This window comes from Salarias fasciatus, chromosome 16 (assembly GCF_902148845.1).
Source record: "Salarias fasciatus chromosome 16, fSalaFa1.1, whole genome shotgun sequence".
In the NCBI taxonomy this organism is placed as follows: Eukaryota; Metazoa; Chordata; class Actinopteri; order Blenniiformes; family Blenniidae; genus Salarias; species Salarias fasciatus.
In genome coordinates, this window is record NC_043760.1 from 18420895 (window position 1) to 18435809 (window position 14915).

At 42.7% G+C, this 14915-nt stretch overlaps 1 protein-coding gene across 1 annotated transcript in view; it reads right to left on the reverse strand.

Moving 5' to 3' along the window:
• Positions 1-14915, reverse strand: part of LOC115402885 (ephrin type-A receptor 6-like) — a 154303-nt gene that overhangs the window by 101303 nt on the left and 38085 nt on the right. The window contains exon 3 of the mRNA XM_030111504.1: positions 12601-13264. Within this exon, the coding sequence (XP_029967364.1) occupies positions 12601-13264 (664 nt within the window). The remainder of the gene's footprint in view (positions 1-12600; positions 13265-14915) is intronic.

Sequence of the window (14915 nt, forward strand, 5' to 3'; positions counted from 1 at the left end):
ATATATAGAAATGCAGGTATAAAGATCCACTAACAAAAAAAATAAAAAAAAAAAATCAGTGCTCAACACTTTCACCTGCGAGTGGAATACAAACCATGAGGGAAGTGACTCACCGCCGTTCGCAGCTCTTCAGCTTTTAAGTTCTTTCCCCCCCCCCCATAATCTCAGCATGAAGAGAACTCAATTACAGCTACTCTATTTTATCTGCGTCGAAAACACTCTTCCCAAGGCTTAAGCCTGCATTTCAGGCTGATCGGGGCAGTTGTGAGCATTAATTTAAGCTGATTGAAATTCGAAGGTCTCATTGTGTGCTTCTACTTGTTGATTTGGGGGGGGGGGGGTCAGCCAAAGTTCAGACCTCCACCCCCCTCAGGGAGACACGTCCTCACTGCAGTCTTCTCCAGAAATGACCCAGTTTTGCTATCGCTACTTGCCGCATTCAATGGCTGGATTAAGTCTATCCACGGGATGTGTGTGTATGCGTGCGTGCATGTGTGTGTGTGTGTGTGTGGATGTGTGTAGTTCCACTAGTGTGACTAACAAGCTTGGCTGTTGCAGTCTGGCAGATTGAGAGACACCTACTGCTAGTTAAAGCCCGGGGTCGTTGGCTCGCTCTCTGCGCTGGTCGTATAGGAGAACACAGGAGCAGAGGATGAGGAAGAGGAAGAGGAGGAGAAGAGGTGGAAGTACCGTCACTGTGCTGACATTCCTATAGGGGTTAAAACAGATACGGTACACTAAGCTCACAAAAGGGAACACCGTGGTTCTCTAAAGTCCTTTAAATACTTTCTTTAAGGAAAACCAAACTTAAAGTGATAAGAATTCTTGATAGCAGCGTCACACGCTCGAGAACTGAAAACTTGATTGTGAAAGATTTTTAATTGTACATTAATGAACTAAAAAGGAAGTAAAAAGATCCCCCAAAAAAATTAATTCAATGAATTTGAGGTACAATTAAAAGCATAGTGTTTCTACTTCCTGACTTAATTCCATTGAGAAGTATGATTTCTCTCTTTTTGGGTAAAGGAAAAGCTGATTTTAAATAAAATATTTTCAACACACTTTGAGTTTCTTTCCAAATTCTCAATTGTTAATGAATAATGTTCAAACATTTATAATGTTGCTGGGGCACCCAGAGTGTCTTTTAGTTGATTCCTCTGTGCCGTGAGGCTCAATTAAAGCCCAAATCCCAATAACAACACATCAGAGCGCCACACCGACATACATAGTTTATTTTGAAACAGCTCCTCAGACTAATAGCGGCAATCATTTTCATCATCTCAGGGGAGCAATCCCTCAGGAGGATCTAAATTAAAATGTCTTGACAGCGTTGATAAAGCTCGAGGCCCATGCTGAACTCATTACTTATTTCGCTGAAGAAAAGTCTAAAGTACTTGTAATATTTTAACAATGTGTTGCCAAGGACATTCAATTTCCATCATCAAGTTTGTGTGCCATGCTGTAAACCACCGATATTTACAATTTCAATCAGGACCAAATTAGAACTGTGTGGCTGCTCAGCAGCGCCAGATAAATGATGGGAGACTCTTTTTGGGACAATTTTTTTTTTTTTTTTTTTTTTGCTAAACTAAGATTTATGTTTCCACACCAAAACAGAAAGTTTCACTTGAATTCTTGTATTCCAAACCTGTAAAGGAACGGCAAAGCGGCTCCACATATCCGCCGGTGCTGCGACCGGAGGAGGACGGCGGCGGCCGCTGCGTTCGGGCACGCAGCCAGCTCACACACTGGATGAGACCTCACTCGTGCTGATTGAGCTGTGAGCGGAGCAGTTCTGGCTCGTGCACGCAGCCCATCAGTATGCACAAGAAAAAGTTGGAAAGCGATATCTTAATTACACCAAGTTTGAAAACCTCGTCCCCTCCTCTTCTGCTAATGAGAACTGCTTATAAATGATTCATTTGCGACGCGGCGGATGAAACATGTCGACGTGCGCGAGCCGATTATCGGACATGCGGGCGTTAGCTCGTTTGTTTTACATCTGTGTCGCAAACAAACTGCAGCAAAGATGAGACGCAGTCGTCACCGACGCTGAACCCCCAATAACCCCGGGTTTCTCTTTTCTTCTGCTGGGTGGAGGCTGTCTCCAGTTCCCTAAATGTTCTTTGGTTTATGACAAGTCTGCTCTTCAATCGAGCCCTGTGATGTGTTATCTAGGCCACGTCATGCTATACATACTCTTTAATGACTAATTCAGTCTCTTGACTTATGTGCGAAAATAGAACACACACATACACACACACACAAGCGCACGCGCGCACGCAAGGGAAAAAAGGGAAATCAATTGAAATGTTGCAATGTCTGACAGGACTGCGCTTGAGGAGACAAAAAAGAAAAAAAAAAAAAGAAAAGGAAAACATCAGACGGTGTCGCTTGCTTTTGTTTTCTGACTGAGAGAGTGTGTGGTGTTGAGACAGGCAGAGGCTGGATGTATGTATGCAGGGTGCCGCTACGTTGGGGAATTTATTTTTTTTTTTGCAGCGGTCTTTGATCACTTTCAGGCTTTGAAGTAACTCTCAGCGAAGGGAGGGGGCTGAGCAGAAGTCACCGCGAGTTCACATCTCAACTAGGACTCAAAAAAAAAAAAAAAAAAAGAAAAAGAAAAAAAAAAGCCAAAAATCCCCCCTGCAATCTGCATAATTTATTCGCTAAACAGTTAAAATGCAAAAAAGATGAGGAGATCTCTAGGTGCCGAAGAAGCACGCCCCCTGCTTGACAACCCCAATTAAACACTCTCCCTCTATGCATTTGTTTCCAATTACGGATTGAAGAGCGACAACGTGAGAGCTTCTAATGCTCATCAAGTGACTGATTAGACGAGATGCAGAGGAAGGTAAAACCTCACCAGTGAAGACGCAACGTAAATAAGCACACGGAGGCAGCGGTGAATCACATATGCAAAACAGGGCTCTCATGATCACACACTTTACATATTACATGCTTTCATCCCCTTTAGAGTCGTCAGTTTATGTAAATTTAAAAAAAAAAAAAATGTAATAGAAAACATAACCACGATTCACCTGTTTCACATTAGGGAAGCGTAGCATTAGTCACACTGTTTGTTCAATAACTGAATGAGTGAAGCAGCGAAAGTGGTAGAAATGAGACCCTCCACGGTTACATAAACCCACATCCCCCCAAGAGGTAAACCTCAAAAGTCATTGCATCAGACAGCAGAGAGTGCAGAGTAAAACCTCTCCAGTCACATTACTCCGACTCGTGCAATGTTCACATAGAGATCTCATTCACAGCCACTTTTTCTCTCTTTCCAAAGAGGATTTTAAAAAGTCGACCTCCCTGAAATATTTTCAACACTGATACATGTCTGAGTTGGCAAGTTTTTCTTACATTTTTTTAAGTCAGCCAGCAAGTGAGATGCTTTATGTGTGTATTGTTGTGATTTAACCCATCGTAGATGGGTCCATGAGACCGTTTCTTCAGTGTGTCAGGAATGCGTACCGCGGCTCTGCAGCCCGCCTCGCTGTGCTGGCAGCCTATACGGTACAGACGGTAATTGTGCTGTGTGCAACCGCGCTTGCCGGCGTTGACAATGGCCGACCGCGGACGCATTCATGCTTTGAGAAGTTTCGGTTGTGAAAACAGCAACCATGCTGTGTGCAATCTTGCAAGAAAAAAAAAAAAAAAAAGATATGTAACAATGTATTTAATCTAAAATGCAGCCATGCTCTGGTATTGTCTGTATAACTATTCCCAACTGTTTAGAAAGCAATCAATTTAGAAAGAGTTCCTGTTTAAAATAACAAAAAAGCTTCATCAGTCTGACACTTTCAGAATGTGTCAGTCCTCCAGTCTCCACCTGGAGGCAGCAGTCTCACAACTTTACCCTCATCCGAGCAACACAACTCCATAAAAGGTCACAATTTTTTTTTAATTGATTAACTTGGGGCATTTTTGCACTTAGAGGTAATCGGCAGTGATTATGAGCTGTGGACTTCCGGCACATACAAGCTTTAGTTTGAAGTGTCGGTATTGGATCAGTATCGCCGATACCAGCATTAGTTTTAAATGGTACTGGATTAGAAGGAAAACCTGTGGATCATTCATTAGATCCTGGTTAAAAAGATGAGCAGAACATCTGTATGTTGGGCAAACATTAAGACAGAGACACACACTCACGCAAACATAAGGGGAATTTTAGAGTCACCAATTAACCTCAAATGCATGTTTTTGGCAAACCGTGCCATTAAAACCTATTAGACAAATGAGATCTGGTCTTAAAGCACATGCTCTGCAGCATTACCACAACACACTTTGGTGAACTGACTGGATTCACTTCTAGGCTCAGAATGTTACAAAACCCTGTTAGTTAAACATTAAAATGAAATTAAAAGATGACAAAACAAAAACAAGTCCTGAAATTATCCACACAATGCATGATTTAACAGATCATCCACATGCCAACAACTGAACCAGACGGCAGAGTGAAGGTAAGGTTATTAATTAAGGAGCGTAGTCTTCCTCCCCTGTACTCGTCTGTTAAATTAATTAACAAGGTAAAGCACTCATCCTCAAATGCGTTTTGTTTTCCTGATGATTCTGAGGGATACAAGCAAGCGACTGTCTGGAAACGCCAACAGAAGAGTGCACCACATTATCCAGGTTTGTCTGATTGAGTTGTCAATCCAGCCAACGTCTACCAACGGTCCCCAAGCATATCAACGGCAACGGATTTAATATCGCTCTACCGCTCTTAAGAAAACTGTTTCTTGAAACAAGCTACATCCTCTATCAAACACATGTTTGGATACGTTTAAATTATTTTCTGCAGGCAGATGTCTGACTCATTAGTGTTATGATTGCTAAAATGTCACGCTGATTCTTTTGATTTTCAACAATATGTAATGATTGTGTTTCTTTACCAGTGACTGTGTGCAGGGCCTGCTGTCAGCAGGGAGGGAGGGCTGACACCGAGTACCGACACGTGGCAAAACTCAAACCCCATCAGGTCTTTAGGAGGGAAGCTGGCTGTCTTTCAGCGGTACGCTGAGCTTAATGACGACTCTGGGGAAACGGCCATTAGCATACCGACTGCATCAAAAGGCTTTAAATTCTTTTCTTTGTGACAGCAGCATAAGCAAAAATCAACACAATGACTGTCAGACAATACGCAGGGAGAAGGGCATTCAAGTTCAGCCGTGCTGTTTGGGTTCACACAGGGATTAATGACAGAGGACTCTAGATGGAGAAAATATAAGGGTTTTACATATATCTAATTTATTTCTGATGTGTCAGAAGAACTGAAGACAGTGGAACAACCAGCAGAGAGAAATGTGAGTATCATTTATGATATAACTTTACGAATGGGGAAATTGCATGTGATGCAAAGAGACAGATGAATCTCAGTCATGCAGTGTTGCAGTGGTTCAAGCTTTAAGCCTCACAGGGAGAATGCCACTGGTTCGAGACTGTGTGTGCGTGCATGCATGTGCCAGAATCAACATGAACGTTTCTTTGTTACTGTAATAATGTCAATAAAAGCACACTAACTGTAAAATTAATGTTGTTTGATGAGCAAGCAGCTTTAAAATAAGTTAATTTAGGTCATATAGGCAGGTCTTGATATATAGGCATATAGGTGTTACTCTTATTAGCTTTTTATCAATATAATTTGTCTTCATTAAATCTTTAGATTATGTTCAGAAATTTGATCTTTTAATAAAATAAACATTCATTTTAAACTCGACCAACTTGCTTATAGTTATTTTTTGTGATGATTATAGGAAGTAAAACATGCTGGGATGAATATTACAGCTGATTCAGTCTCATCAACTGTAACCACAGGTTTTCTCAACGGCTAACATGAGCTCGACAACTTGAAATCCAGACGCCACTGATACAGAAGGACAACATGATTTTATCATGGTGAAAAACAGTATTTATTAATTTCAGATAATCATAAATAATCGTAAATAAATATTGTGGAGAATTCTGCAAAATACATTGCTGTAAAGTTACAGCAAGTCAAATTAAAATCTACATCAAAGAAATCTCATTTGAGCCGTTTGACTGGACGACATTATGTCCCACAGCGGACCTAATGAAGAGGTCAGTGAGTTCATGTGGTGAATTTGTGATTTTCAGGACAATTTTGAACAACTGTGAAACCGTAATCTCCTAAAAACTCAACACATGAGATCGATGACGTGTTAGCACCGACGCTGAAAGAGGTAGAATTAATTAAATATATGTGGCAGGTTAAGATCCACGACCAGGCTACGAACTCTCTCTCTCTCTCTCTCACACACACTCACACACTCTCTCTCTCTCAACACTCCCAATTAAGCCCGAAGGACCGAGCTTGTTAAACTAAAACCATCCTTTTCTGAAATGTCACAGTGTCTCCCCGCCGTGTGGCCCGTCTGTAAACCGCTCTGTTGTTGATGCCAGCTTGAGCCCCCTGGTGCGTCGCTTTGTGTGTGTTTGTTAGAGCGTGTTTTGTTGGAGCAAAATGTTGTATCTAGAATTAACACACTGATGTGAATGCCTGAGTGCACCCTGGATTTAGTGTGGGTTTATGTGTGTGTGTGTGTGTGTGTTGCTGCTGCTGCTGTTGCCCATGATGCCAAGTGTGTGGGTGTGTTGAAGAGATAGTTGCATTTTGTCTGTGTGTTTCACGGGATTCATTATGCGTGTCTTTGCCTCTGCATCCTACCACCCCCCCCTGTGAGAGTGTGTGTGTGTGTGTGTTTGTGTGACATCTCATTTGGTGGGCTGACAGGTTGAAGGATATGTGCTGTAATTGTTGTCTGACGGTTCTCATGCAGTAATTGAAAATGTCTTATCAGTGAAAGTTTTGGCGAGATGGTTCGACCAGCACGCCATTTAAGATTAACACAGCTGTTCCACTTACCTGCCCAATTACCTGTGTGTGTAAACCACTCCCAGACACATGTTGTGCATCCAGTGGCACGCTGGATGAGACGGTTCGTATCATTTTTTTTTTAAATAACATTATGCAGATGGTTAATTTGCTCTAAAATTCATTGGAGACCTCAAAGTAACAAGCTTAAATAAAATGGCAGCAAACATGAGTGGCTTTAACTTCAGTACTCGAGAGAGCAACCCAGTCTGGCCTTTTCCCTTCTTTTTTTTTTTTCCCCCCCACATCCTAAACATTTTTGGGTTTTACTTCAAAACTTAATGGACCATAAAACAGTAAAAGTCAGGCCACAAAATATCTCGGCACACGGCGTTGTTTTTATTCCGTGGGGTTTTCTATAATGTTCTGAAAAGACGAGCGGCGCTGCAATTCTCCAACGTGCCGCAGCATTAGTTTGAAACATAAGCAGATTGCTCTTAGTCTGCCTCAGCCCGACGCGGGGAAGCGCCACAATGACACAAACACGGGAGCGCACGTACATATAAATAAACCCTCACAAACACACTGTGATTACATTATTCATAACACTGCTGAGAGCTCTTACGGAGAGCCCGGCAAACACACAAGACCCGCTGTAAAACACCGAGCGATAACAGCATCAACTGGATTATCTTACACTGGGAGGGAAGGAGAGGTGGGGAAAGCTGGAGAGAGAGTGAGTGAGAGAGAGAGAGAGAGAGAGAGAGAGAGAGATGGAGGGAGACACCGAGTGACTGAATGCGTGTGTGTGTCAATCACTTAGAGAGCAAAGTGTCCTCTTGCATTAACAGCAAGGATTGCACTGATTGATGTTGGGGCGGGTCGGTGTGTGTAAGCAGAATATGTGTGTGTGTTTTGGGTCTTTGTGCAGGTTTGTGTTTCTGTGGGCTGAACAGTTTGGGCAGGTGAGCTGACAGATTACGCCATCATTTAAAAGCAACATATTGGACTACATTAGAAATGTGAGGCGAAGACATTGATGAAATATTTACAAAGGAGTGGAAAAAATGTTATGTTAGCAGCAACAAAAGTACATCAGGATACCTGTTAAATAAACTGTTCCAGGGCTGAGTATGTGAAACCAGACACTGCTTTTTGAAAACACACTCTCAAATAACATTATTCAATGGTCATTGTTGACTGGAGTTACAGTGCGGTGGTTACTATACATACTAGCAATACTTATAGTATCATGTACTTGTATTAATTACATTCAGCTTAAGCCACATAGATCGAAGGATGTTAAACTATAATTTTGACCTTTCCTTTTTATGAAAGAAAGTTTTTAATAACAAGAAGCAGTAAAGGACCTCAGCTGAACTACAAATAAGCAAACAGCTGCAGGTGTGATGAATGAAAGCCCTGTAGCCAGGCTGATGATGGCACTTGAAGAGAAGTTCAGAGTAGTTGTTGCTGCTCCACCATGAAGAGAAAAACCTCGACTGATTACAATGAGAGTGAAAGTCAGAGCTGTCAAGTACTACAATTACATTAATACTATATTTTTCCTATTATAAGATTGCAACCACAACACTGCTGGCAGCATGCAGAGTTTAATGTCCAGACAACTATCAGAATGTAGTAAAGGATATTTAGGAGAAAAAAAAAACTGTACTTTTCTGATATCATAGTTAAAATTGCTGCTTGAAAAAAGGCTGTTTCTGTGACAAACTTGATACTAAAACCTACTCGGAACTTCCAGAGAACCTTTAGATGGTGGTAAGAGATGCATACTGTGGATAAACCTTAAATACATTTGACTGAGACTGTGTGATTAAGAGAATAAGTTATCTGGAGTTACTGATACATGATATTTCAGCAAAATTACAGTATCTTTGAAGGGTTGATGCTTATGATTGAATGGCAATGAGTCGTTTTGCCTTAAAGGCTTCCCCGATGCGACGTGGAGCAGACAGGCAAACCTTACAACAGTATATTGCAGAATCCTAAAGGGACATCCTCTGCACACAAACACACACACAATATTCAAACTGAACTGTGGGGTTATGGCGTATTTACAGTGGAGATCTAATTCATGCATTAAGGATCGGATGCGTTAGTGCCCCCAGTAGAACAGTGGAATGGTCATAAGCATCACATTTACTGCATCCTATCCACTTGCATTCCCGTGCATGTGTAGCAGATGAAACCAAACACACCGGCTCTCACTGCTGGAGCTGAAATTACCCGCGGTTGAAATGCCTGTACACTTTAACTTGTTACAATATCCAAGATTGTGCCTTTGTTGCAATCCAGTCTCTGTCTCCTTGAGGTTCATAACAACACCTTGCAGAACACTTCAGACTCACAATCACGCCAACACTTGGCACTGAAGTGCGCTCTGACATTGTTTGATTCATTTCAGGAACATGTTGAACAATCACGTAAGACATTTGTGCTAAATGGATTATACATATGAAAAGCAAGTTTTTTTTTATGCAATGTTAGTTGTAGTGATCAAGAACAGAGTTTTCACCAGCGAACCTCTTTCCTTTAATGATGTCGAACAGGAAACAGCAGCGACGCTTTCTCAGACATAACCGCTCTGATTTACGATAACCTGCATAAACTGTAAATTCTGCATCATAACACCAGAGATGAAGAGCATGAAGGTCAACGGCGTGCTTTTAAAACACTTATGCCGTTCTACTGAAATCACAGATCATTCAAATCTGTCACGTCCGCAGCCAAGTCAAGCAGCCGTAGCCATTTAAAAAGACCAGCTGCTTGTAAACTGGGAATTGAAGGATTGGCTTAGCCCGCCACTTCACTCTTCTCCTTCAATGCCCAAGGTGCTCCAGTGGTACTTTGTGTGGAGGCTTTTAATAACGGAGCCAGTTTGAAAGCCGGAACAATGAGCAGGAGCCGCGTTTCGGGGCTGACATTGCAGTAAAATGCCATCACTTTGCCCAAAGGGCTGAATTTAACCCAAGTGTGAAATCTACTTCGGAGCGAGCGTGGTTTGGAGGAGAAGGAAGTGTAGGAGGAAGGTAATATAAATTAATGCAGTATATAGGGCCCATATCAGGGTTTTGTAGGCAACCAGGTAGAGGTTGCTTGAAATTGTAAATGAGGATTCCGAGCAGAAGCAGCTTCTGTTGACAGACTTACCTAAGGTATACAGATAATGTCCAGCCTGCACTTATTTAAATGTGACATTCAGCACGTGTGGTATATACTGAAAACACACCTATTAGTACAACGAGTTTCGAAGACTCGCTGATTTTGCAGGGCTGTGTTTCTGCGCGCTTATTAGCATGTTGAGTAACACACGCAGCGCGGCTGAAAGACGCCGGGCAGACAGCAGGGATGCGCCACATCATGTCCTTGTCTCCAGGATAAGGAATAAGCCTGCAAATCCATCTCAAGCTGCCACAAACGCACAATGACTTCACCGTCAGTTTTTCCTCAAAGTTTTGTTTAAAAGGTGAGCAGGCGATCGGCACCTTGGCCGATCCTGTTCTGTCCCAGAACTGATGAATAAGAACAGAGGGAACAATAATAAAGGGACAGACAAGTGAAGGGACCGCTTCTGAATAACCGGGCTCTAATCACAGCTGCAGCCTCACCCCTGGCTTGTTGATTGCAATGCAGCTGCAGGCGCAGCTGGGAAGCCGAACCGACCTGTGTCACAAGAAGAATTGTAATCAACTGCACAAGGACATCTGGTAGCGGACGGAGGGATACGACCAGGAAGCAGTCTTGAAAGCATTTCTGTAAAGAAGCGCCACAAGCAAGGCTGCAGTCTGTGGTGATCCTGGATCGATAGATCATTTTTGGAGGGGAACAACAACAACAACAACAACAACAAAAAGTACAGCACTTTGCCATTTTAAGGCAATAATTCTGTCTGTTGTGCAAATTCTTCATTCTGGTGAAAAAAATAACCAATCTGAAACCAAGCTAGGATTTTCAGGTGTTTCAATGTTTTGTGTTCAGATCTGGTAGTTTTGAAATCCATCCACTGCCGATAGTGCCGCATGTCTGTTGACCTGACGTCAGACCTTCACGCGGTTTGAAGGGAAATTTGGTGACACCTTCTTGAAGGTAGCATTCACAGCGAGTGGTCCGGCCAGCGATAACCCGGAGCCCACATCAGAGGGCCGAGGATCAAACTGTGACCGAGCCATCAGAGGTAATCCGTCAAACCAGAGGCAGCCCCTGGGACGACGGGTGGTAAACCTGCGATAAACACCGCAATAAATGTACACACACAAGCACACACACGCACACACATATCTGAAAGACACCTCGACACAGCAGTCAGTCCACTGAAATACTTTGGAAATAAAAAAAAAAAATAAAATAAAAAATTCAAAATTGATGTGTTCAATATTTGACTTTCAAGAACTCTAAATACAAGCAGCCCCTTAACCTTCACACCCATCACGATCCCACTGAAAATGAATTATGTCATCTTAAGTCCTGAATCTTGCACAAAGGGCTTATTTTCGCCCTGTTTAAATGTTGACTTTAAAATATTTACAGCAACCACACCAATATAAAGCAACCATAGGATGATAATGCCAAATTACGTGACTGAGCAAAATGTGTTTCACAGGAAAATAGCACAAGTTCATATCTAATTACAGTGTGGTAATGTGACTTTCTGGAGGTCTGTTAACCTTAAATGAGTTTACATGTCTCTAAAACAAATTACACAGTTGCAAAGTTGACACTCCTAAACAGATATATTTACGCAGTTAACCCATTTCACTGTCACCTGCCAGGTTCTTTTCACTGTGGGTGGAGAATTCAGCATTTCTGACTGGAGTCACGATATTGATGGAGAAAAGCGATTTTAGGCCGCATGCCATATTTACTTCACTCAGATAACTCCAATATACCTACAATAAACATATGAAGTTAAAAACAAAAAAAGTAGCTACACATGCAGTTTATTATATATTGTTAGAGCTTCCTGATCTTTACCCTTACAACAACGATGCTGTCATATAAGAAACGCACACACACATACAGCCTTGAGAATCTCTCTGATGACACATTAACGATCCCAAACACACACACACACCCTCTCACATCATCTTATCTCAATCTCCAGTGAGTTAAACGCTAATAATAATACTGGAACAGAAAAAGGAGAATAAAGGAGAAGTGATAAGCAGCTATGAAGAGGGGAGGGCAATATGAAAATAGTAACAACCACATTTCGTAAATGTTTGATGTTTGACAGCACGGTAAGAGTTGGTGTGAACAGAAGCTGCAGGAAGCTAGTTGATAATCACTAATCACTAATCGTACAGAGAACGGAAACAGAACCCTGCAGATATTTTATCAGCAATTTCATTCTTGAATATTATTTATCAATGTGACACAGGTACTTCCACTGATCTATGTTGAAACTGACTCCCGTTAACTTCGTTGTATGTAATTTTATATAAAAAAAATAAATAAATAAAAAGAATGAATGGTCTAAGAAGAGATTTAAAAGATAACTAATGGGAGAATCTGAGTAACATTCAGACAAGCACATGTTGACACTGACTGTTTCTGAACAGTTTCAAGAGTAAAATGCTGGTAAGAAATTCAGGAAATGGCAAATCAAACAGGAGCAAACCGGTTTTGTATGTTTAGGTGTGCTTCAACCTGTGGTGCTTTTCTTTTTAAATAGTTGTGAAACTGTGATTTCAGAGTACATAGATGTTGCAGTTCAGAAATTGGAAAAAGAAATAACTCACCAACACACGAGCCATCGATCTCCTCGTAGCCCACGCTGCACACACACCGTCCCAGGGGAACCAGCCAGTCTCCATCGGCTCCACAGAACAGTTTGGGCGTGTCTCTCTCTTCGGCATGGTCGATACAAGCCCCTCGCACCTCCACCAGCGACGAGGAGTCCACACGAGGCACCGTGTCCGGGAACGAGGCCAGGTTCCTCAGCGTGAACGGACACTTCTTATAGTAAACCCTCACCGAGACCAGCGCGATGCAGGCGCCGATGTCCTGGAACGCCAGGTAGAAGCCCTTCTTGGTCATGGGTCCCACCTCGCGCACCTCGGTGTTGAGCTTGAGGATGCGATCTCCGAGATCCATCTGCGTGAAGCTCTCGTCCGCCGCTATGGTGTCGATCTTGGTGTACTGCGCGGGCTTGAACTTGACGCCGTGCGTCTCGTCCGTCTCGTGGTAGAAGAGGTTGAAGGTCTCCTTGCACGTGCCGGACACCCAGGGGATGGAGTTGCAGTCCCGCAGAGTGAACCGCAGCTCGACGTAGATCTTCTGCGCCGCCTGGCGGGAGATCCAGTTGGAGCGGAGCCAGTTGTTCTGGTTGGGCTCCATCACGTTGCAGACCTGGAACGTGTGGATGGGCCGGTTGTGCTCGTCCATCTCCGTGATGGCGTCCCACTGAAGAGGAAATAACCAGACAGCAGAGAGTGAGGGGGAGAAAACAGAAGATTGCAACACAAAGTGGAAAGAAAGTAATTAAACGATAAGAACAGAAGCCTAAAGCTCTGACAGGTGACAGGATTCAATATGAAAGTGAGTGGCGGAATGAACAACATCCCGATAGTTTGTCTCCACATTTTAATTTAGTCGGGAAACGGCGACACCTCTGGGGTCACTTAATCCGGATGCAGCATCCCATCCAGTGCGAACAGCAAATTTCATTACAATCTGTCGGCCTTTGCCCATTAAAAGAAGAAAAGCACTGTAAATGAGCCAAATAGAAAAAAAAGAATTGCACTCTGAGGAGCATAATTATGCTTGAGATGAAGTTTGAGGTTCCTTGTGTACAACTGAAAATCCCTGCCAGATGGTCTCCAAAGCCAAGGGATCAGAAGGTCACTATTAACAACAGGATTCGCCACGTCGGGACGTTCATGGAGTATAAACACAATCAGGACTTAAAAACAACAACAACAACAACTTTTACTTGAATAAAAGGAGCAAAATCAGAACATTTTCTGCAGAACATGAGTACACAAATCAAATATATATATATATGTCAAATATTTAACTGAGATTCCATTTTAGTCTCGGTGTTTGTTTGGACTGATAGTTTGACCATCTGAGGCCGTTTCGAACATTACGATAGACTAACAGTCTGTTTTCACTCTCACTCCTTCAGGAATAGAGAGAGAGGCTTTCAGCGAGAAGGATGTCTGACTCCAGCTGCCGAGTCATCAGCTCTGCAGCTCCCAGGTCACATGATCAGAGCGCACGGCAGCTTTGCAGGGTCATTAGGTTACCTGTCCCTGTGTTGATGGGAAAGAAGTTAATGGGGGTTTTTAGCCTCCTGGTCCCACACAGCACTGTGGTTTTATTAGAGTGGGGACTGGCTACCCAGCGACCCCAAAACCACCTAACATCGACCTCCAAGAATCAAATTACCTGCCTGGGAAAAAGGCCTCTCAAATCACTTCGCTTACAATGCAGCATTGGACCATCCAAAACCTGCAGAGTTTGCCCTTATGTGTATGAGAGAGATTTATATTTAGACTGATATTCAGGCTGTTTTGCTTATATGGTAGACCTGAGATGGCTGGATTACATTTTTCAATAGTACTCTCACTGCTGTTTATTACGATATTATGACATACAACTGAATTGAACTTAAACATTTAATAAATTTTAACAGTGAGAGAGAATTTTAGCAGGAATCGTCTCACTTAAAAACACATTTTGGTCATGAGGAGCTCAAATTGACAATTATGGCATGGATAATGAAACACCGCTCACTGCTGGATTGTAACGTGCACACCTGCCTCCTGCTGGGAGCCGAACCCCATAATCAAACCCGGCCTCTCCGCCGAGTCGAATGACGAATGCAGCGCGGGGTTAAGTGAAGCTTCATGCTATTTATTGCCAAAGAGCACTTTGGTATGACGACCACTCTGCATTTGAACTGCATTCCACGTGCATGCTTACTTGCACCCTCTCCAGCCTGGGAGGAGAGATCCTGTTCTAATTAATGGTTGGAAAACAGCTCGTTTATAGGCAAACACAAAGCAGAGAGCTGTGATGGAGCTGCTGGCTAATTTGCCAGTGCTGCTAG